At 40.4% G+C, this 23,527-nt stretch overlaps 1 protein-coding gene across 4 annotated transcripts in view; it reads right to left on the bottom strand.

The window, feature by feature from the left end:
* The window catches only part of cntnap2a (contactin associated protein 2a), a 577,708-nt gene that overhangs the window by 264,456 nt on the left and 289,725 nt on the right, over positions 1–23,527 (bottom strand). For 2 of the 4 annotated variants that reach the window (XM_034706352.1, XM_034706353.1), the window contains exons 6-8: positions 7,228–7,280; positions 6,963–7,113; positions 4,925–5,109 (exon numbers count right to left, since the gene is read on the bottom strand). In XM_034706352.1, coding sequence (XP_034562243.1) covers positions 4,925–5,109; positions 6,963–7,113; positions 7,228–7,280 — 389 coding nt within the window. Of the gene's footprint in view, positions 1–4,924; positions 5,110–6,962; positions 7,114–7,227; positions 7,281–12,623; positions 12,807–23,527 lie in introns of those variants that run through there. The other 2 variants (XM_034706355.1, XM_034706354.1) reach the window with 2 other exon arrangements.

Below are 23,527 nucleotides of genomic sequence, written 5' to 3'. Positions count from 1 at the left end.
CAGCTTCACTTTAATTGGACTGTGGTTTGTCCTGCCCCATTTCTCAGTATCCTACTTAACACTGGAACAGATCAGCCATATCAGCAAGCCGGCGAAAGGTCACACACTCGAAGCATATCAATAAACACACTCAAACATGTGTGAGCAGCTGCACAAGCATGCACACACTCCTTCGCCTGCTTTTCATACCCATTATGCATTCTCAGATCAATTTCCTGATTTAAGTGTTATTAGCTGAACTTTTTACATTCCATTACTAACAGTAATTATGAGAGTTTTATGGATTAGGATTACAGCACAGTGTAAAACCAATATCTAATTTCCTGTGTGGTGTCAATGCTCTGTACAGACTGAGGAATCCAGGCTCTTACCGGTGAAGAACAGTTGCTTTAAATGTTGTCTAAAAATCTCTTCAGGATGGTAACAAGGTCTGAGAAAAACGAACAGCACCGCTAAGACAAATGATTAATAGATAAAGATGAGACTGTGTTTTGAATCCTCACCCAGCTCTGCTGAGACTCCCGGCAGTGTGGGAGAGTTCAGATTTTATCTGAGAACAGTTCATGATATCAGATTTTATATTTTGTGCAAAACATCAGGACTGCCCAAGGCTCTATCTCATGTTCCTAGAGGACTAGAGTTCATCCCCATCATTAAGCTTCAAAATACAAACACACAACAGATCACATTGTAATGAAACAAAGCCTACAAGCAAGTTTAGCGAGTCAACTTAAGTCCACAGTAACACAGTCTCTCTCTTTGCAACACTTCATGAATAGCTGTGCAGTTTGCTTCTATGATCTCTCTATCTGTCACTGCTGCTGTTTGAAAGCACCACCCCCAACCCAGCATGCACCTGGGCTCCAAGAAGTTAACCTGGAGGGAAAGTAAGCACAGGCGCAACTCAACAAATAGAATGTCATGCAAAATATATTTATTTCTACATAAATTAATGAAAAAATTAAATATACTCTACATCCCTTACATGCACAGTGAATTCAAGCCTGTCCCTTTAAAGTTAATAACCATGGAGGCCCTGAGCTCCCTTGTCTCGTAGACGGCCTGCTGCTGTGGAAGTGCCAGACCCCAGCTGCTACAACTACTACTATCCTCCTCACCACTATCATCTCTCTCTCTGTCTCTCTCTCTCTCTCTCTCTCTCTCTCTCTCTCTCTCTCTCCTCTCTCTCTCTCTCTCTCTCTCTCTCTCTCTCTCTCTCTCTCTCTCTCTCTCTCTCTCTCTCTCTCTCTCTCTCTCTCTCTCTCTCTCTCTCTCTCTCTCTCTCACTAAATGCTGCAAAGTGCTCTGCTCATGGTGGATTAAGATGAGATCAGACTGAGTCCTGTCTGTAAGATGGGACTGGATCTGATCCGGTCTTGATGTTGGGTCTTTGTTAATAATAGAACATAGAGTACGGTCTAGACCTGCTCTGTTTAGAAAGAGTCTGAGGATAACATTTGTTGGGATTTGGCGTGATACAAATACTGATTGGTTGATTGATAACTCTTGATGAGTATGACTTATAGCGAAACAAAATCAGGAATCCTTCATCTCAAAGTATTAGAATATTTCCTGAAATCACTGAAAAGAAGGTTTTAAAACACAAACAATGTCCAACTCCTGAAAAGTATGTTCATTCATACATGAAATACTTGGTCGAGCATCCTTTACAATGAATTACTGCATCAGTATGGCCATGCATTGATCAGCCTGTGGCACTGCTGAGGTGTTACGGATGCTCAGATAGCTTTGGTAGCGGCCTCAAGCTGGTCTGCATTTTTGGATAGGGTGTCTCTGAACCTTCTGAACACCGTATGTGGTGCAGGTCTGGTGAGTTGGCTGGCCAGTCATGCACAGCGATATTATGATCAGCAAAGCATTTGGTAATTTTGGTGCTGTGGGAAGGTTCCTTTTCATGACACTTTAATTAATTGAGATGTGCATGTGTTGGTGAGGCCAGAGTCTCGAAGCATGCTATCAGTATTGCCCATATTTCATATTCTTATAAAATTCCACCTCCTGCAAGATGATGATTAAAAATTCCTCAGCTCAAATATACTAATCCTAAAATGACTGGGCAGTATGCTGGACTATAGATGCGCTTTCTATTTTGGGCTGACTAAAACTCCTGCACCAATATTGATAATTAAAGAGGCTTGTTGAATAAACCTAAAGTGTTTAATACAACACCAGGTGATTTCTACTATTTATTTGAACATTTATAATCTTGGGTCAGGTTCTCAGGGCGCTCTTTAATCTATTTGGGAATCAGAATTAGGAGAGATGATATCTGATGACGTTTGGGAGGAGATGTTGCGAAGGGTTCACGGGTCATCCATTTGTGCCAAACACAGTTTGATTCAACACAGGATTCTGCACCGAGCCCATCATACCTAACAACCACGTAGTGGAAGCTAATGGGGATCCGAATAAAGAATATAGAATAAAGAATAAAGAATAAAGAGTAAAGAATAAAGAATAAAGAATACCAAAGCTAGGCTGGCAAAAATGTTTGAAGTATTGTCTCCTTTATGTGATTGATGTAAACAAGCGTCAACAAATCACACAGACATGTTCTGGAGCTGTCCCTCTGTAGGTGTGTTCTGGTCTGAGGTGTTCAGCACATTGTCTAAGGTAACTGGGCAAAGACTTATCCCTAATGCTTTTACTGTTTTGTTTGGTGTGTCTCCCCCTCTGTCTAATCTCTCCTCAGCCAAGAAGGACTTGATAGCATTTACAACTCTACTGGCCAGAAGGTTGTGGGAATCTTCTGTACCATCTACCTACTCAAACTGGATCAAGGGGGTGCTTTATTTTCTTAAAATAGCAAAAATTAGGCTGGCCCTGGAAAAGCTAATACTTTTGAATGAACCTGGACATGTTGACAGCTCGGCTTGTCATAAAAATTTAGACTGAGCATTGCCATGGTGTGTCTTAACAAGTTTTAACTATTTACTTCTTGTCTTATACACTACTGGTCAAAAGTTTAGAAATACCTTCTCATTCAACGGTTATTATTTATTTCAACTATTGTAAACTCTGTAGATTAATACAAAAGACATCAAAACTATGAAAGAACATATATGGAATTATTTAATTAACAAAAAAGTGTTAAACAAAGCAGAATATGTTTTATATTTTAGATTCTGTAAAGCAGCCCCCTTTTTCCTTCATGACAGCTTTGCACACTCTTGGTATTCTCTCAGTCTGCTTCATGAAGTGGTCTCCTGGAATGGTTTCTAATTAACATGAGCCTTGTCAAGAGTTCATTTGTAGAATGACTTGCCTTCTTAATGTGTTTGAGACCATCAGTTGTGTTGTTCAGAGGTAGGGTTAGTACACGATGGATAGCCCAATTTGACTACTGTTGTAATCCATATTATGGTAAAACCAGATTATTTCATAGTTTTGATGTCTTCAGTATTAATCTACAATGTTGGAAATAATTAAAATAAATAAAAACCATTGAATGAGAAGGTGTGTCCAAACTTTGACTGGAAGTGTATATTGGACTACCTATTTAATCTAGAGGGGGTATGTGTCGGGGTGGGGGGCTATTTGTTGTTTTTTATTCTTGTTGTCTGTGTATTTGTTTGTTCCTAAATAATCAGAAAATGTAACAACTTTTGACCTTCGATCTCATGATTGTTTTTCTATGTGAACATCAATAAACAAAGTCTAAAAGACAAATATATATATATATATAACACCAATGTTTTAATCTTCAGGACTGGTCATGGTCATCATATGTAGGCCAACACATTGAGGAAAAGTGGGATATCTTGTCGGAAACCTTGACTTTGTTAAAAGCAACTCAACTTAAAATAGCATGCTAGAGAGAGAGAGAGAGAGAGAGAGAGAGAGAGAGAGAGAGAGAGAGAGAGAGAGAGAGAGAGAGAGAGAGAGAGAGAGAGAGAGTGTTATGGCTGCACAATATATTGTTAATGTCCTTCTATTTATCTCAGTGCTGCATGTACTTTGACTGATGTGCATGGGTCTTGCATTATGCACCTCACTGCGGAAATGTTTCTCTTTTTGTGCTCTAAATTATTTGTATTTCAGTAACTCATGCACAATAATACACTTTTAACTATAATGTCATAAAAAGTTAAATATATGTTTTTAATTGAATGCAACATCAATTCTTGAATATGAACTTTTGTCTAAATGTTTCCATATGCTATCATCATTAAAGGCTGAATAATCACACAGGGATACAATTGTTCACCTTTCTCCATCACTCATATGTGTACTGCATTATTCATAAGACTTAGACTTTAACAAACCTGTTAAAAAGCGAGTCTAAAGTCTGTTCAAAAACTTTCAGCACATGAATCTGCAGTCATTGTACTGACGTGCTGTAAACTGAGGCAAATAAGAGGTCCTGAGCATGTGATCCTGCTCACTGAAACAAATAAAAGTGCTTTGTTTTTGCACTGAGGTTTGATGGGAACAGGTGGGAATGAAAATTCAATTCCACAGCAACATTAGCCCCAAAACTGCACCTGACTGTTCAGCATAAATAGCCTCTGCTTCTCTACAATCCAGTGAGGGTTTTCTTCTACTCACCAGATGCTGTGCTTTTAAATTAAACATCTTTATGAGGCTAAGGAAGAAAGTTTGTGTTGTTTTCCTGCAAACTTATACTTTTTCCCATGACTACGCTGCTAATACCAACTAATAAGCATCACTCAGGAAAAACCTGGCAGCTAAATAAGTAAGCTGACATTTTAAAAATTCACTTCTTCCATGTTCTCTCACTTGCTTGTTTTTTTGTTTGATTTTCTCTTACTAGCTTATCAAAGTAGATCTGTTAAAAAGTTTTTTAAGTTAACACCACATCAAACTGATAACTCTCAAGAAGGTAAAAAAGCATTGGAAAAAAACAGCACCTGTCTATCTACTAGGTATACTTGCTTCTCACCTCATAGTCCAAATCCAGGTGGTCAAACTCTCCGTTGGTTCTGAAGTGCTGAGTGTGTCCATCCAAGGTGAAATTGACATTACGACGGTAGCGTTCAAGCACCACTGAGTGCCAGTGATTGTCATCCAGCAGGCTGCCGGTGGTCACAGAGGTATGACCCAGGATAGTGCCGTGCTGATTACTGCCTGCAGGGAGCAAGTCATGACGAGTTACTCAAAGGAAGATATCAGACTCTTTTAATCTGGCACTACGTGATGGTTATTCAAACAATAATTAGAACATGATAAGTGAAATGTTCCCAGAGAGCAGCTCATCATGCTGAAAGTACAATTTATGAGCTTAAAAATGGGGAATTAACTATTTGATTTTTTCTGTGTGTGTTTTGCTTGATTTAAAATTCACACACAGCAAATACGACCATCCTTACTGCATTTGTTTCACATGTTTGCAAACAAGCTATTCTTGCACACATTAAAAGCTGGTTTATACTTCTGCATTGATCCTACGCAGCAGTGTCTGTCGCAAAAATGAGCACTACATATTTGTGTATCAACATATCTGCTTAGGTCTGCAATACTCCACCATAATGCTTGAGGACAGTGTGGTCTCTCTCATTGTCGGGTTGCCTGTTTCCAGCCCTGCTACATTTTCTGTTTTTTTTTTCACAGCGATTTTGAACGTATCATGTTCATTTAAAGCTGACACATGTTGCTGTTTATAATACAGCAATGCTTACAGGGACGAATAGAGAGGAGACGTCCGAGGAACGAAAAGCACGGGCTATGGATTCTGGAAGTGCTGTGAATGCAGGAAATTCAACGCCGTCACAGGGCTTGCAAATTACATGGATTACACGCCATAGACTGTATTGATAATGGACGTAGTATCCGTGATGTCACCCATCTATTCCGGAGCGCTGTCTTGAAGCCAATCGTCTCCAGGAGCCATATTGGAAATGCTGAACTCAACCTAACTACTGGCAAGCTAGTCTGAGGTAAAGAGGCGGGCTTTGAGCCTCCTCGCCAACAGCTACAGTGTTCCCACCTGTCAATCAAGTCTGTCATGTCCTTAAATGGGCAAATATATAATCTTAATATCTGCTGAACCGTTGCTTTAGAAACCCTAAGGTGTGTGCTGATAGAGAAATGAGCTATTTAGACCGTAGCTGTTTTTTGAACCAGGCTGTAAACATATTTATTTCTGCTGTAAAGATCGTCTTCTTTGAATGGGTGTGTATGTGGTTTCTGGTGTTCCTGCAGCCAGCCTCAAGTGGACGCTCAGTGAACTGCAGTTCATATCACTTCTGCATGGGCTTCATATTTTGAAACTGGGGGTTGCCGCCTGTTCCACATGTAGTTACATTTTGGAAGAGGTGCGCATCAGCTACGTGCATAGGCCTCTGTGTTGGTGCGGGGGCTATGCAGACCCACAGCGTAGGCTACACTGTCGATTCGACTTAGAAGTATAAACCAGGTTTGAGGTTGTTAAACCAGTGGCGCCAAATCTCACATTTAACAAAGCTGTACTGCTGCTCACTGCAGATGTTTCTTACGTATTACTGTAGGGCACCCTAAAAGTAACACCATTCCTGTTGACAACATAGCTGGTCAACAGTCAGTGATGCTCCACACTTGATTTATTTTGGTTGTTGTTAACGCTGTAGAGCTAAGACAGCTGAGCTTGGACATGTTTTCTTGTCTGTCTGATTGTGAAATATTTATAGACATGGCGTTTATTTCAATAGAGACGTTATTTTTCTAATGACTAGTCAAGGTGCTGCAAAAAGATACCAATGCAATGTGGCTGCATGCATTAAGCTTAAAACCCAATGACAGTATTGAAGCTGAATCTGTTAGAGCTTAGCATTGGAGATAGTACTTAGATCTTTTCTTGTTAATATATCTAAAGATTTCAAGTTTTTTTTTTTTGTAAAACATTTTAACAAACATGTCTACTTAGATATGATATGAACACAGAGAGGCAGAGTCTTTGTTCTCCATTACTCTGTGTGAATGAATGACCTGTGTGTGTTGCTCACCGAGGTTTATCTGCAGCTGCAGCTTGGCCTTGCGGAGCTCCAGAGTTATGTAGTCTCCCTGTTGGCCCTCCCCATGAAGAATCACACCCTCGCTCTCTGATGTCTTAAACCTTAGTGCAATCACGTCTTTAATAATCTTCATCTTTTTCACCTGTGTGGTAGGAAAATGTAAAAGAACACAAGCAAGGTTATGTAACACATCTTGACAATACGAATCTTTATGGGAAGCTTTAGTGAAGAATACTGAATATGAAAGTAAGTGTACCTTAAAGCGGTAAGAGATGACACCCTGTCCATCAAAGTTGATCACGCCCGCCCCTAAAAAGATAGAAGGTAGACAGATAGGAACAAGAGAAGAGCAGAGACAGAGGGAATAAACAGACAAATGCAAGAGAAGGACAGGGAGACAGAGAAACAGAGAGATAGCAAAGATTAGTGGGTGGTGATGTAAAGTGTGACTGCAGATAAGACTTTAAATGCAAGAACCTCATCCCACGCTGACAGAGAGAACACCAGATATGACACTCTTATTGCTGCGTCAGGAAATCTCTATCTTTCTCTCAAGACATTATGTTGAGAAAAGTGTTAAAAATTAATTTGCAGCATTGTCAATTATATCCAAGAGACACCCACAATAGCTACAATAATGCTGCAGGGTTCAGTCAGGTGAGCTGATGTGCTAACAGGCAAGATGTAATATCTGTATCTGTCATTTGAACTCACTGGAGGTTTGTGTATTAAAATGTCATCTTTACAGTACACTCATACAGCAGGAGAGAAGTTACTGTTTCAAATGATATTGTACCCTATAGGCTTTTCAAATAAACCTCCTGATTTGTCAGAGTGTGACAGGTTTAAGTTTGAAATGAACAATGACTGACTTTTATCTGCTTCCTTGTCAGGGTTCTGTAACTGTACATGTTGTCTTGGCTTACGGGAGAAAATCAAGGGAAGAGAGCTGCTGTAAATTTTACTTTAACATCTGAACTTTTTCTCTTGACAAGCTAAGAGGAAACTCCCTGTGCTGGAAGATGACACCAATGTAGAGGAGCAAAAACTGCACTTCCTGGAGTCCACTGAGGCTGAAAGGAAGCCGAACAGAGACCATACACATGTTTAGGGTTTGGTCTCGATGTCTTTTTTTTATTAGTCAGTTATAAAATGTATAATCAAGGGTGAATTTAGTATTTCATAACTCATTTGTTTTGATTATATTAAGGCTAATAGCTTTTCATAACTAGAAATAATTAAGGCTGATTGTGATGGAATCTACATTTTCAATATGGCAACCATCATGCTTGGGCGTAATAAAGCCTATTAAAGAACCAGTGGGTGACATCCTTGAGACTATGTTAATGTTGTATACAGGCTGTGGCACATAGAGGATGTGGTACACTCAAAATTCATAGTATGCATTTTTAAGTATGTGAGAGATGCCTGGGTATGTTTTAGATACTAGATCATACAAAATCCTGTTCAAACCAGCAATACATGATGAATGAAGTCATATACAACAGAGAAGATGTGCATTAGCGTGTTGTGAAAGGCGTACCAACCAAAGACTGTATCTTAAAGTGGACACCACAAGTGCTCTCGAACTGTGAAGGCAAAAGGTTTAGAGCTCCCCCCTGCTGACTGGCTGCAGTGCAGGTCATAAACCCCGCCTCCTCCATTCTAACATATGGAATGAGGGTCAAACTAAAACAATTAAATACATGCCAAATTTATTTGATCAAATATGGTTTCTGTCATTATAGTATGTTCGTATCAAGCCGATTTATGTCACAGTGTTCATTTTCTGAGAAGGTTTAAATTTAATGATGTGAGGCTAAAAAGCATGTTTGGCAGCTCTGTTGACCAATGCAGGCTCCTACAGCGTTCTTTATTGGATTAGCAGAGGAGATATGTGTTCATAGCCATATGTGTCTGCCTCAAACCAACACAGGGATCAGTTTGGCTGTACCAACCTGAGGGATCAGTAAGTTAAATGCCTGTTTTAGTTAGAGGCAAGGATGTGACAACAGTCCTGTGTCATAGACAGAAATGTCTATTTGCGCTTTGACCCATAGTGGAGAGGGCCGTGAGGTGGTGAAACCACATCTCTTTTGCTCAAGTCATTTCATTTAGTCCACATTATTCTAATTATTTAGTAGATATTGTGGAACTCATCTCTGTAAACGCAGGCAGCTGGCTGTACACCAGGCATATAGCTGTCTATCACTGTCTCGCACTGCTGGAGGAAGCACTAACAGGTCAGCAGTAGTCGTAGCAGTCAGCATTATACATGGACAATATCTTGATTGATACATCTTGAAATTCCGATTGTAAACATTCTGATTGAAGGCCCCACATGGCACATGATTTAATCCTGTTTACATGCACCTACAAACGTAATCAGAACAGCTGTGTGACATAAGCGAAAGTTGTTCAACCTGGCGGCCCTCTTCACTTCCGGTCCAGGGGCAAATAGACTTAACCGTTTGAGAAGCCCCCTGTGCTGAAGAACGATATCACCCGTCTATTCAGTAGAGTAGTTGCTGTTATTTTGCTGCTCGTATTAAAAGAACAGCTTGATATGAACCAAGCCTTACTCCTATTGACTGCAAGGATGAGGGGGAGACGAGCCAATGAAAGCTTTTGTGGCACCGCTACTTGACACTGCAGAGAAAGCTATGGATGAAGATTGGTAAGTCACCACGTAACACTGGTTACATGGGAGAATTTCTATTTCTATCAAGTATAAAAAGGCTTAAATACCTCTCTGCAACTGAATGATATTTCATTCAGATATATAGAATATTATGTTCCATGTAAACAAGCTAGTGACAGCCTTGTGTCTGGCAGGTTGATTTATTTTAAACCCCTTCAAAGTATACATCAGAGTTCAGCTTATAGCCTTTAGTTTTTGAATGTGTGCTTAATCTCCTTCACTTGAAAATAACACTCATAGTTTAGTTTTATTTCTGTCTTTACCACTCAGGAACACTCAGGACCTGATCTACTAAGATCTCAAATAACGAGCACTATATTGCGTGTGCAAACTAAAACATTGCACGTGCTATTTCTGGGCGTGCTGCGGGTGATCTACTATGATTGCGTGCGCAAATGATAACAAGTGCAAAAGTGGAACGGACCGCCCTTAAATGATGATTTTGCGTGTGCTAAATCGGCTGTTCCCATGGATAGTTTTGGAGAACAGAGTGGCCGTAAACGAAACATAAAGTTCGAAGCCATGGAGTTGGAGGTTTTAGTGGAGGACGCAAATAAACACATCAGTGAACTCCATCAAAGACATCTCAGCATTTTTGGGAGGCCTGTGAAAAGGTGAATGCTGTGAGACAAAACAGAAGATCTGCGGATGAAATAAAAAGAATGTGGCAAAATATCCGCAGAATAAAAAAGGAAAAACTTTCCCATAATAAAATCTCTAATATTGGACACATTTAATTAGTTCAAAAGTCTGCCAGTCTTGCTCTAGCTACTTAATTGGGAAGTCAATCGCAGTTTTGAAACAACCAGGGCCAGAAAAGTTAGGCTTCACTTTGATGAAGACCGTCGCCTCACTGATGCAGAGAGCATCTTTCGGGTGAACGTTTTTAATGCCTGTCTTGATATCATCATCCAGCAACTGTCCCAAAGATTCACCAGCTTAAATGGCTTAGTGAGCACCACAGTCGAGACATCGCCCCCAGCTTCCCTGACCAACTGCTTTCTTTTAGAACCTCTTTCAGGGACCAGATACCAAAGCAAAAGTCTCTTCCAGGGATCTGGCAAAAATGCTCATTGTCAACCCCCCAGCAGTGAGGTTTGCGCCCTGCTTTTATTTTTTACTCTTCCCGTCACTTCTGAGCGCTCATTCTCCAAGTTAAAACCATAGACTGTAAAAAATATGGACGTAGTATCCGTGACGTCACCCATCTGTTTCTGAAGAGCTGTTTTGAGACCAATCGGCTGCGGCAGCCATATTGCTTCTGTCGAGCCAGTGTGACGTAAAGAGGCGGGCTTTGAGCCTCCTAGCCAACAGCTGCAGTGTTCCCACAGGCAGCTGTGCCTCTCATTGGAAGACTGGTAATCTCAATATCTTCGAAATTGCCGAATTAGAAAAAAATTCTCCCCCCTCACAGTGAGAGGAATTAGCTATTCAGACTACACTCCTTTTTTGTACCAGGCTGTAAACATGTTTATTAATGCTGCAAAGATCGCCTTTTCCCCATTCATGTGTATGTGACTTCCGGTACTTCCGGAGCCAGCCTCAAGCGGATCCTCGATGAACTGCAGCTTTTAACACTTCCACATTGACTCATATTTTTAGACCGGAGGTTGCCGCTTGGTTAAAACTAATTAAAAACCCATTGAGGAGCACAATGGGACAGGAAAGACTGAGTATACCTGCCACATTGTTCATTGAGCAAGAGCAAAGAAAATGGACATACAGCGCACCACGGACAAGTCCGTGGAGCTTAAGGCTCGTCCAGACAGTGGTGAGTAGGCCGAGTTCATATTGATTTTTGTTTGTATGTGAACATGTGAGCCTCTGTGCCAATTTTAATAAACTTTATAGCTGTTGATACAGTGGCATACTGTGCTTTCATTAGTTGAAAAAGTTAAAGTGGGTGTCAGAATGATGCGGTCGCTATCCATGGTGCTGAACTGCTTTGAATTTGTGTTGTTTTATTATTTTTTATTACAAGAAAATGCAGAGTTGCAAGGAGTTTCTACATAGGACATTTGGCACGGCTCCTTTTTGTGACTGCCATGTGTGCGTAATGCTGTGCCAGTTTGCACCTGACTTTCAAACGTGCTAATTATAGACGAAAAAAACAGCGCTTGCTATCTGCTTCAGGTTTGATAAATCACATTGCGTGTGCTAAATGATTACATTTGCATCTCCTCCTCCCAGTATTTTGCGCGTTCTGATGATCTACATGTATTCTGCATATTCATGAAGGCAAACGCGCTAAATGGATAGCGAGTGCTATTTTGCTCATTTGACAGACGCAATCCTCGGTGCTCCCGGTTAGTACGTCTGCTTTGCGCGCGCTATCAAGTTTGCACGTGTTTTTATACACGCAAACCTTTAGTAGATCGGGCCCTCAGTCTCACACTGAGGTGTAGAGAGGTAAAGGAGATGTAGGCACTGAAGATGAAAGCCTGGTGTGGCAAACGTTTACACCTTGTATCTCAGTCAATTTTCACCTGTTTAGACGGTGTGAAAGCAATGCCAGTATTGATCAATTTTAATTTGATCACATCTGTTTTCATCTCTTGTGAAAATTGTTGCGAGAAAGCTGCTGGAATAAGCCACAACCGAATACAGATACAGATAATGACGTCTCTGCATACCACTATCCTCTAAAAGCATGAGCGTAATTAGTGAGCGTTAAATAACTTTAATATTTACTATTTGTACGTCAATAACTCATGTTCACCTCTTGGTATAAATAGAGAAAAGCCAACACCAACAGGTGTTTCTTATTACTGTAGCTGATTAGATGTTGGGAGGAGCAAAAGCTCAACCAAGCTTCAACCCGAGGACAGGTCTAATCAGCGCTGATTGAAAACACCTGTGTGAGAATGCCAGCCTGTAAAACACTGCAGGTTCATAAAAGACAACATATTCAACTCTTAGAGAGGAACAGAGGATGGTTAATATAATCCTACCTTTGCAGCTGAAAAAACATCTTCTAGAAAGAAGTGCATCATACGAGTAACTACAAGCCAGATTTTTCTCGCGTAATAATTAAATTTTCCATTTGAGAAATACCGCAGAAATAAGACAGCGAGCAGATTTTCCCTTCCTTCTGAAGAGCAAGAGTGCAGTGCTCGAGCCACACTTCAATCTTACTATCATCATCCCAACTGCTCAAGTGCCGAGTTCAGAGTGCGTGTGTGTCTGTCTGTGTCTGAGTGTGTGTCTGTGCTGTGATTGGTTGGAGAGGGTAGAGAGTGAGTGTACGGGACATGCTATAATAACAGAGCTTGGAAAAGATATGATCATCTTACATGCAGCCGCAATCATCGCACCGTCACGCTGTCTTTTCAGCTCTTGGTGCTATCTCGCTTTGTTGTTCACAACACACAGACACACACACAGACATACACACACACAGAGAGACACACACCCACACATAAGCAAGGCCTGCCCTGTCGTGATAAACACCTGCAGCAGGAGTATGGAGGAAATTACATCTGTTTCCTTTGTTCTAACTTCAGTGCTTCCCAAATGATCCCATGCTGCTTCTCACTGGGTGGAAACACGAATCCCTCAATCTCTTCTTCTGCTTCACTCGACACTTTTGCATCTCACGATTATTTTTCTTAACTTTCATCTTTTTTCCCCTCTCTTCCTTCCTTTCAAATCTTTTTTTTCTCTCTCTCTCTTTCTCTCAGACTCGTGCTACCAGCCCCCCCTTGTCATCTCCTTCTGTCAAGTTTATGGTGCAAACAGTGGTGGGAGCTGACAGTTTTTCAATTGTTTTATGAGATATTGCAGATCTAGGTGTGCTGCTCAGAAAAGGGTTGCTAGCTCAGCTGAGTGCTTGATGTCAGAAGGGAGACTTTATGGAGGATTGAGGGCTTTTCTGCTGTGAAAGGCAGAGAGTGAAGGGAAGTAGGAAAAGGGTTGACCCAATACAACACAGAGTAACAGGGAGTGACTACTCAGCTTGTAGCTGCTGAAGCTTTCATGGCATGCTCACTAGATGGTATCTTTTCTAGACCATCACACAGAAGACCATGATGATGGCATCCATCAGGGTTCTATCAAAATGAAAAAAGGCGTGCAGGTGAAATATAGAGATATAGATTTAGTCTAAATGTCCATATGCCAATTTCAGTCAATTAAAGACTGGACTGTTCAGCTGTTATTCTGTCTCTTGTTGTTCTGCATGAAGGCTTTCTGTAGCATCATAGCTGGCCCTTTTATGCACTTTAGTTTCTGTGTTCCACACATGATTCATGTTGGCACCTTTTAGCTGTAGTCTCGGGTTTTAGCAGTGTTTAGCATTGAACATACAGCCTGGAGCCTCTTGATTGAGGCAACGAGGTTCACCTGGCTGTGGGCCTTTAAAGTTTGCTGCTGCCTGCAGTCAGTGGGAGGCAGTTGCGTTGGGGACTGCTGTCCGGCTGCCTCTCCTTCAGGGGATTTGTGTGTTTTATTTGTGTCGTGTCCTGTTAGAATATAGTTTATCTTTGTTGAATTGTTTGTGGTTTTATATTAAATTCCCTTTTGTTAAGTATTAAAAGGTGTTTTGTGGTTTCTATGGTTCATGTGTTGGATAATTGTTAGCCCCACAGGGCCGGGATGTAACAACATTGCACAGAACTACAATCTAGAGATTCACCGCAAGAAAGGAAAAGACAATGGGTGCATCTCAAAGCTCTAAACGTCCATCCTCGCGTCTCTACCTCGCGTCTCTTCCTCGCGTCTCTTCCTCGCGTGTCTTCCTCGCGTCTTAGTCCCGCCCACCAGAGATGCGAGGAAATGAAACCAGAGGAGTGAGGAGAGAGGATATTTGTATTTAGAGAAATGAGACGTCCTCTCCTCCGGAGCGTCACGTGAAGCGACGTCGGTTTGTGATGACGGCTTTAACAGCTGTTTGTGTCTACACACATGTTCACTGTAATAACTCTGATAAATATAAACAGTAACAGAGCTCTGTCTCTGTGTTTACCTGTTTAACACACACCTGCACATGAAGAGAATCAGCTCTCTGTTTATTCTGTCCTAAAGCATCACGGATCGATTCACCGGTAAAATGCCTCATTATTAAATTATTTATTACTTTAAGGGAAAATATAAACCATGCAACTCTTTTCAAACCCCGTGCTCATTAATGATCAGCCTCATATGAAACTGTATTAACCTGATAGGAAACATAAAAAGTGTTTTTACTAACAGACAAACTTTACTGTCAGACTTCTCTTCATGAAGAAAACGAGAACAAATGGGGAAACTAACAGGAGGAATAACTGATCATTGATATATATTCTATCAATGATATTAGACTCTATTACTCTATTTGGTTAGACAGTGAATCTGACAAAAACAATCAGATATAACATCCACCCTCTGTAATGTTGAATTTATGATTTTGCGATCAGTATATTGTTTTTAAAACTCACATCAAACACTTTGTAATCTCAGCTCATCACATACAGACTGTTTAGAAACCGACGGCTGTTTATGATCTGTTTCAGGGCACCCTTAATGACTGTTTTAAGGTCCATCTTTTCTCTGTTATTAAACTCAGCTGATGTTAAGTTTCGGTTAAGTCCGAGCCGCTGCAGCGTCCAATCGGTGAGTGATATCCGATAAGGGGGCGTGTCTGTCAGAGAAAAGACTTCCGCAAAGTCTGCTCTCGTGTTTCCTCGATTATCCCTCCTCGGATCAGTCTCCTCGCTCCTCTCTCCTCCAGCAGCGTTTAGAGCTTTGGGACGCAAGTTAAAATGGCGCGTCGGTAAGTACTTCCGGTTCGGCCGAGGAGCGAGGAGACTGCAGTTTAGAGCTTTGAGATGCACCCCATGTTGTTGCTGATGCCCTGTCGCGTGTTTTTGAGTGATGTCACAGGGGTGTCATCTTTATGGGGGGGGAGTGTTACGTCAGGGTTCTGTCTTGTTTTGTGTCTGCAGCTTCCTGTGGTGATCACCTGTGATTACCGGCAGCTGAGGGCAATCAGCTGAAGTCTATTTGGGCAGGTCCCCAGTTAACACTCACTCTCTCTCCCCTCTCACAGCAGCAGCAGCAGCACTCAGTGGTTTGTTTCCAGTTTTCAGGTTAATCAATGTTTGGTTTACAATAAAATACCATTAACTAACTTAACCCTTTTGTGTTGTGTCCCTTACTATGTTCGGCATGAGTGGTGAGACAGGCACAAGTATGTTTGATGTTTACACAATGTGGGTATTGGACATAAATATTGGGATGCAACAGTCAGAAAAAGCAATGCGTCTTGCTCTGAGAACTGCTTGAGATGGGCTCCCTTGTGTTTTACAGCAACCACTTCACTATCCACTTCTTTCACTTGTAATTAGAGGGGCAGAGGTCTTGCTAACTTAACTAAAAAGCAGCTGGATAATGTTATGTTTAATATAATGTTTGTGATGAAACATCTCTGTTCTTTATAATTTTACTGGCCACGGGGCTCAATATATATATATAACCCTCAATAGTTTTTGATTCACCAATCAGTACAGTTTAGAGAATGCTGCTAATTTCTGCTCACACAGAAAGACACTCTAAACACATGCACACAATGCTATTCTATCAGGTTTTTATAGACTGATGTACTGATTACACATTATCGCCAGCTACTGGCCGTTAAAAATACCCATGTATGTGTGGATGTAGCCTCAGACTGGCAGACTATCTGTAATAGTTTCAACTCATCAAAATAATTCTGACATAACATCAGTTTGTTTAATTAGAAAATAGGTGAAAACATCTGAGATAAGTCAGCAGAGCTAATAGCTACATTAACTAATTTAAGAAGGTGACAGAGTTAACTGGTACTTCGGACACAGCTCAAACTGTGAGTGTAACAGACTGTTTCTGATTGTAATGTAACCATTTTAAAATCTGTAAAATAAGCAGTATGATTTTAAAGTATGTATTTCTGTAATAAGCAAGATGATGTATAGTGAGACAGAGATTCTTGATCATGTCACGTTGCACCTTTAATTAACATGTCGCTCTAAGGGGCGCCATCTAACATTGTTAATGTTGTGCACCTTAAAAAATAACAGCAATAAAGTCTTTCTGAGCAATATTTGTGATCGTTACACATTTATTTTTGTTCTGATAAAAGCATTTCAGATAAAATCACTGTTAAATCTAAATGTTAAATGTTGAATCTAAATGTGAAAGGTTAAATTTGAATGTTAAATCAAAATGTTAAAGGTGACATATCATGTAAAATGGACTTTTTAATGGTTCTCTACCTGAATTATGTTTCCCTGGCATGTCTACAAACCCCCCTGAGAATGAAAAAAATCCATTCTGCCCCTGTTTTGATTTCTCCACCTTTCTGTAAATGTGTGTGAAACGAGCCGTTTCAGACTTCAGTGTTTTTGTTACGTAACAACAATATCCAGTCTGTCACGGAGTCAGAGCTCGGAGCTTGTTCAGCCCATAGACTGTATAAAATAATACTGAATCCCCCCTCCGTTTTTCATTACCTGCACAAATGTATGCTAACAAGGAGCTTAGGAGGGAGGCATGCTAGTTGTAGGCTGTCTTAAGAAACACAAAGGTCGGTTTTACTCCCCACGTCTGCAGATTCGAAGATCTAGTGGATGATTTTTATTTATCATTGAAAAGTGCGAGCGCTAGTTAGCATAGCTACATAGCTACATGTTGTAGCTGTAGTTGTGTACCAAGACACACGTCTACATACTGACAAATAAAACAACAAGAAACAGAAAATCTGTGACCAATCCTTCAGAAAGGTGCCGCTGCCTTTCTGGCAGAGGTCGGTTTTACTCCCCACGTCTGCAGATTTGAAGATCTAGTGGATGATTTTTATTTGTCACGGATAAGTGCTAGCGCTAATTAGCATAGCTACATAGCTACATGTTCGCAGCTGTAGCTGTAGCTGTGTGCCAAGACACACGTCGACATACTGACAAATAAAACAACAAGAAACACTAAATCTGTGACCAATCCTTCAGAAAGGTCCTGCTGCCTTTCTGGTAGAGGTCGGTTTTACTCCCCACGTCTGCAGATTTGAAGATCTAGTGGATGATTTTTATTTATCATGGATAAGTGCTAGCGCTAGTTAGCATAGCCACATAGCTACATGTTCGTAGCTGTGTACCAAGACACACGTCTACATACTGATAAATAAAACAACAAGAAACACTAAATCTGTGACCAATCCTTCAGAAAGGTCCTGCTACAGGCGCCTCTCCGTCAGGATCAGATTCTGGATCAGATTCAGAGGGTTGAAGTAACGTGATCTGTGAGCAGCCGTGTATATTCAGCCAACATGTAAACATTAGATCAACGTGCTGGACAGCCGAGGCACATCCACTTCCTGAGGGGGCGTGGTCAGAGAGAAAACAGAGTGTTCTGAGGAGGACTGAAGAAGAGGGCATTTCAGGCATGCCAAAATCTGATTTCAAAGTGTTTTTTTGAGCATAAACTTTAAAGACATGTTTTGGGGACATCTTACACCAATATATATTGATGAAAAAAGCGTTATATGTCACCTTTAAATGCTGCTCTGCAACCCTAAATATTTAGCTTATATGCAAATTCACACTGCCGCCCAGCAGAAGTAACACAATAAAAGCTTCATAAAGCAATACGGAACATTTAGATTTAACATTTAACATTCAGATTCATAATTTACACTTAGATTTGAACATTTAACGATTTGATTTACATTCAGCATGTTGATTAAAAAGTGATTTATGGTAAATATATTTGTCAGGACAAAGATAAATCTTATTTTAAGTTTGCACAAGAAGTTTACTCTTACTTTAAAACACTATGTGCTTTTACCTCATGCCCCTGAGCCTGCAGCTTTCCATTGTTTGTGTTTTGCAGCTTGCTAAAAAGACGTTTATGCAATCCTTAAAGAGCCGCTCTTAAGTACATTTCTCAGACTTGATAGCAGAGGATGATGAAACAACACTCAGACAACAGATTTAAACTACTGTTGACATAAACAGGCCAAAGGGTGAGGTTTGACTCGGTGTGTGTGCATTCTTTTGAAATTCCATGTGCACTAGAGTGATTGTGTTTGCCAAGGAAATTAAATCTGTTCCCTCTGTTTCTTTCAGTCACATTCAGCGCTACTATGTCATGACTCATTTATGAAATAATTGATTTTCTGTTGATCCTATGTTAATCAAAATGGAAATGAGCATGTAAATTCCCCCAGCACGCTGCATCAGGACTCCTTTATAGGCTCTCAGGCTGGCTCAGACACATGAACACATCCTTTCATCGCACAGTCCTAGATGAGTCATAATATGGTGTTGCATTTAATTATCATACATTTCCAAAACCCAGAATTATCATCTACAACCAACATATTTGGTGATTGTGCTGGAACACAGCATCTATATTTATCTGCCTCCCTCTCCTCCTCCTACTACTTGTCTTTTGCGCTTTCTTCCTCCTCTTGTCTTTGTTGCTGTACTTCTCTTCTCTTCTCTTTCATCACTGGATTGGGAAGCAGGTAAACGTTTAGAAGAAGCTGATTCTCACAGAGCTTGAGAGTTTGGGGGAGAAAGATGAGTAGATGAACAGACAAAATGTATGAGTTCTCATTTTCTGACTGAATGACGAAGAAAGGAGCAGTGACAGGGTAATCATGAGAGAGCACTGTGGGTTTCAAAACACAGCTGACAGACAAGCATGAGAAATGACGCTCCAAACCGGAGGGAATGTGTGTACGAGTGTAGATGTGTGTGTGTGTAGGTGTCTCTGTCTCTGTTATCACTAATATCTGATTTGTAGGCATGTGCTCATCTGATGTTTTCGATTATGTGTCTCGTCTGACACATGTACAGGCTCAGTAGACAACATTCATAACTGTCAGAAAGACAAAAACACAAACTCTGAGAATAAGAAATGCTCTCTCTGTAGTTTTATTGTCTATCTCTGACATACGCATAAACTGAGCTGCCTGTGTTTAGGACCTGTTGCCATGGCATCAAAATAAGTTAACAAACCTGATGTTATTTTTGTTCTTTATGTTCAACTCCTGTACATAGATGATGCATCTCTGCCTCCACAGTGAAGCCAAACTATCCCCTTGTGATGTGTTTGACATCTCACAGTAGTGATGTGATTTGGAGCTAGAGTCCTTATAGTGGAGGTTACCTGGTGTAAGAACATTAGACACCCTTCCCCCTCTGCTACCAAGAAACACATTTAACTGTCATTAATGCAACAGCTCTTTGAGTTACTTTGATCCAGATATTTGTAGCTTGGGAAAGTTCAATGACTCTTATATTTGTTTTTCTCCTGTCTGTCAATCACATACATTTCTGTGCCCTCCCTTATTTTTTAGGATCAACTAATTGAAACTAAACTTCTTAGATACTTTAAGGCATGTACATACATCCCTATGATAAGCTCTAACTATGATCAACATGACAACATGTTTGTGAAAAATGTCACACTTGAGTATTTCGATGAAATAGTTTGACCTTTACTACACACAGTCAATTCATAATTTCAAGTGACGTCACACACTTATGGAACCGCCCCCCTGTTCTTCACATCTGCTTGAGTGATATCAGTCACCTTTGCTGCACTGATGACGAAGAATTCTCACCCTCCAGCCCTCAAACTTCAGCGTTACTGACCCGACCGGATCCAACACACTCATCTGTCTGGACTTTTATAGACTTTCATCCTGACGGCGGTGTAAAAGGGAAGGATTCTTGTTTAGATAAATGTAAACTTCACCAATGTGAAGTTCTGGAGAGGACTTATCAAGTGATATAAATATCCCTTATTCTGAAGAGATGGATGATTAACAAGCCTGTGCTGCAGCTCCATAGAGCGTTCAGTGGAACCCGTCATTTTACGCTCTTTTTTTGTTTCTATGGGCTTCTATGCTAGTCACATGACTGAAAACTATGTATATAGTGAGCTCTAAATCTTTATGCTACTCTTTTAAGTAGCTGCTATATATCACCTATCCTTTTTACATTCAATACTCGATCATAGACATGTGGTTCGCTGAGATTATATGCTTTCATCATTCAAATGTATTACTTTGTGTCCTTTGTTACATTTAGGGTCTGTATCCACTAATGGTGCCTCTTGCATCAGCCACACACACATGCTCATTTCCAGGGTGCTTCACACCAACGCTTTCTATGGTACAAAATGAGTCCCATGGGGGCTATTAAGTAGTTACTGTTGATATGTGTTAGATTGCTCTGTGTGCATCACACCTATCTTTTAATAGAGTTTTAACAAGTCAATTAATAAAAGGACAATTATAGAAATGGTGTCATAGCATTAGCAGCAGCTCTAGACCTGATAATTGTACTGTACTGAAAAATCAGCCCAGTTATTTTCTCTCCTGTAGACCTCTGTCATTGTTTTTGGAAAGTGGATACAATAAATCACAACCATTCTTGATTTTGATTTTGATTGGTTGGTGATAGAGATGTGACATTGATGAGCAACAGTGTTCCAAAAGGTGAGCTATTTCCAATTAAGAGCACGGTGAGCGTAGCAACAAAAAATGGTCAACATTTAAGTTGTTTTAGGGCTCAGGATGCATGAAATCGCCGAACTGCATTGATTTTGCATAGAAAAATTGGCGTTGTAAATGTAAGAAATGCTGTTAGTGGACACAAGCCCTTACACTGCTCAGCCACGTTTTTTATAGGCCTGTTAGCTGGGCATCACTCAGAGAAGGAGCAGGTGAACGTCTGCAGTCTTTTCTGTCATTTTCTGCTGGTGTACCAGGCAAGCATGCAATCATTGATAAAATTGCCTGATCAAGAAATGTGTATTTTGCGAGTCAATGAGAGAATATTCAGTTCATATTATCTTTGAGCCTGAAATGTTCTTCCCTGTTTTCTAGTTTTCACAGTGTTGAGTCAGAAAGGTGAATGTGGACGTATGAAACACGGATTCTTTATGAAAATAAGTTCTTAAGTTATCTTTCAGCTGATTGCTAGTACACTGCAGAAAAAAATATTGAAGTAAAAGAGTCTTATTTTAATCTTGAAAAGGATGGCTAAGAGAGCTCACTTGATCTATTCCATCGTGATTTAGCTCACACAGATGAAACCTAATTTCTTCTGGGAGTCAAACATAATCAAAGTTTTCTTCTTCTGGCTAAAGAGGAGCTCCACTTGCAGACTGAGGTCATGTCAGAGGTAGATGTTGTTAAGGAGAAGAAGTGAAACTCATTATCTTGTCCTGCTCAGAATTTGCAACGCCTCTGAATCTAATTTTACTCTTGTTTAGGAGCACATATTCCCTGCTGTATGCATCTCTTATTATGTGCGACAGGACGCAGTGGAAGGGGGGTGTGATAAGAAAAAGTTTTTATTCATGTATTGCGCAAACAATAGGCCCTTTTGAGAAACTTAGTTTAACCTTGTTTGATTATTTGATAGCTTTAAATGGTTGTAATGTAACTTAAAGCGACACTCTGTAATACATTGTGTTAAAAACGCTTGGACAGCAGAGGAATTCAGAACCTAAGAGGTGACATTTTTAATGCACAAGCCTCCGATGAATTCAGATGGCAATTGCAGCCTGCAGGTATTGAATGTGAACAGGCTCAAAGCAGCAACAATCACAATGGTATATTAAAACCTGACACACTGTTTGAAGACTTCTGACAAATTGGTGAAGAAGCTGCTGCAGAGAACAAATCTAATCCAATCTTTAGGCAGTTTGGTGTGGTCGTCATTCTGAGCACAGATACTTTTTCATTCATCAAACTTCTGACAGACACATTGATACTGAAAAAATGTATGCATATCAAACACAACTGTGATTCTTTCTGCTTGTAAAGCCAACTAGCCTCCATTCCTTTAGTGGTATAGAGTCTGCTTCTGATAGATTACTCATCCAGCAAAACTTCTTTGGCTGACATTTGTTTCTGCATTTATTCCTCTACAGAAAAACATTGTGTTGAGTCTTTCTTGTTTATCATGGTTTATGGTTTTTCAAAGGAAAGTACAGCTTATTATGAAATGATCTAAACAGGCAGTGTTTGATTGGTTCTTCATCACATTGAAGCTATGTAGGGTTGCAGTATTACATGTATAAGAAGGTATTAGTTGCCTCACCCTTGTTTGTTTCCACTGCTTCAGAGGAGGACAACGTGACTACAATTTATAAGACGTGCATCAAGTGTTCAGGGAACAGGGAACTGAACGGCTCAGTTTGCAGCTCATGAACGGGTACTTTGGTCACTCTGGAGGCAGAGAACGACCGCTCACACTCCAGAAGCATCAGAGGAAGTATGGAGAGTTACTGAGTGCTGTGTTTACTGTAGCTGAAGTCAGGTTTACTGGACCCGACAGGCATTCAGCATGGCTTAGGTGAGTTTGTGAGTAAGGAGTTTTATGAACGAATCAGGACGGACCCCAACGGGCTGGTCTGGTTTTAGAGAGGTGTGGCTTTTTGAGAATGAGGAATAGTTCACTTTAGTATTTTTTTGTTCAGTGTTTCTTTTCCCTCAGCTCTTCTATTTTAGGGGATCTTCTCTGTGTACCAGGGCGTTAAAGTCAGGTCCTTTTTTCAATTTATTTTTTTATATTTTTGGGACTTTTATTGATAGAGGGAGAGGACAGTGGATAGTATAGGAAACTGGGAAAGAGTGGGGGGGATGACATGCAGGAAAGGAGCCGCAGGCTGGATTCAAACCTGGACCGCCTGCAACATGGGCACGCAACTTAACCATTAGGCTAAGTCCGCGCCTTAAAGTCAGATCCTTTAGCCAAATATTCAGCTGACAGATTGTAAAGTTAGATGTGTGTTTCTAAGTTTTTCTAGCTGCAGATTTTCTTGTCTTTTACTCTTAATACCTGTCTATAATTCTGTAGTAGAATACAGTAACTCATGTAGTTTA

Source organism: Notolabrus celidotus, chromosome 17 (assembly GCF_009762535.1).
Source record: "Notolabrus celidotus isolate fNotCel1 chromosome 17, fNotCel1.pri, whole genome shotgun sequence".
In the NCBI taxonomy this organism is placed as follows: domain Eukaryota; kingdom Metazoa; phylum Chordata; class Actinopteri; order Labriformes; family Labridae; genus Notolabrus; species Notolabrus celidotus.
Note: the sequence above shows the minus strand (reverse complement) of the source record. Positions and strands in the feature narration are given on the sequence as shown.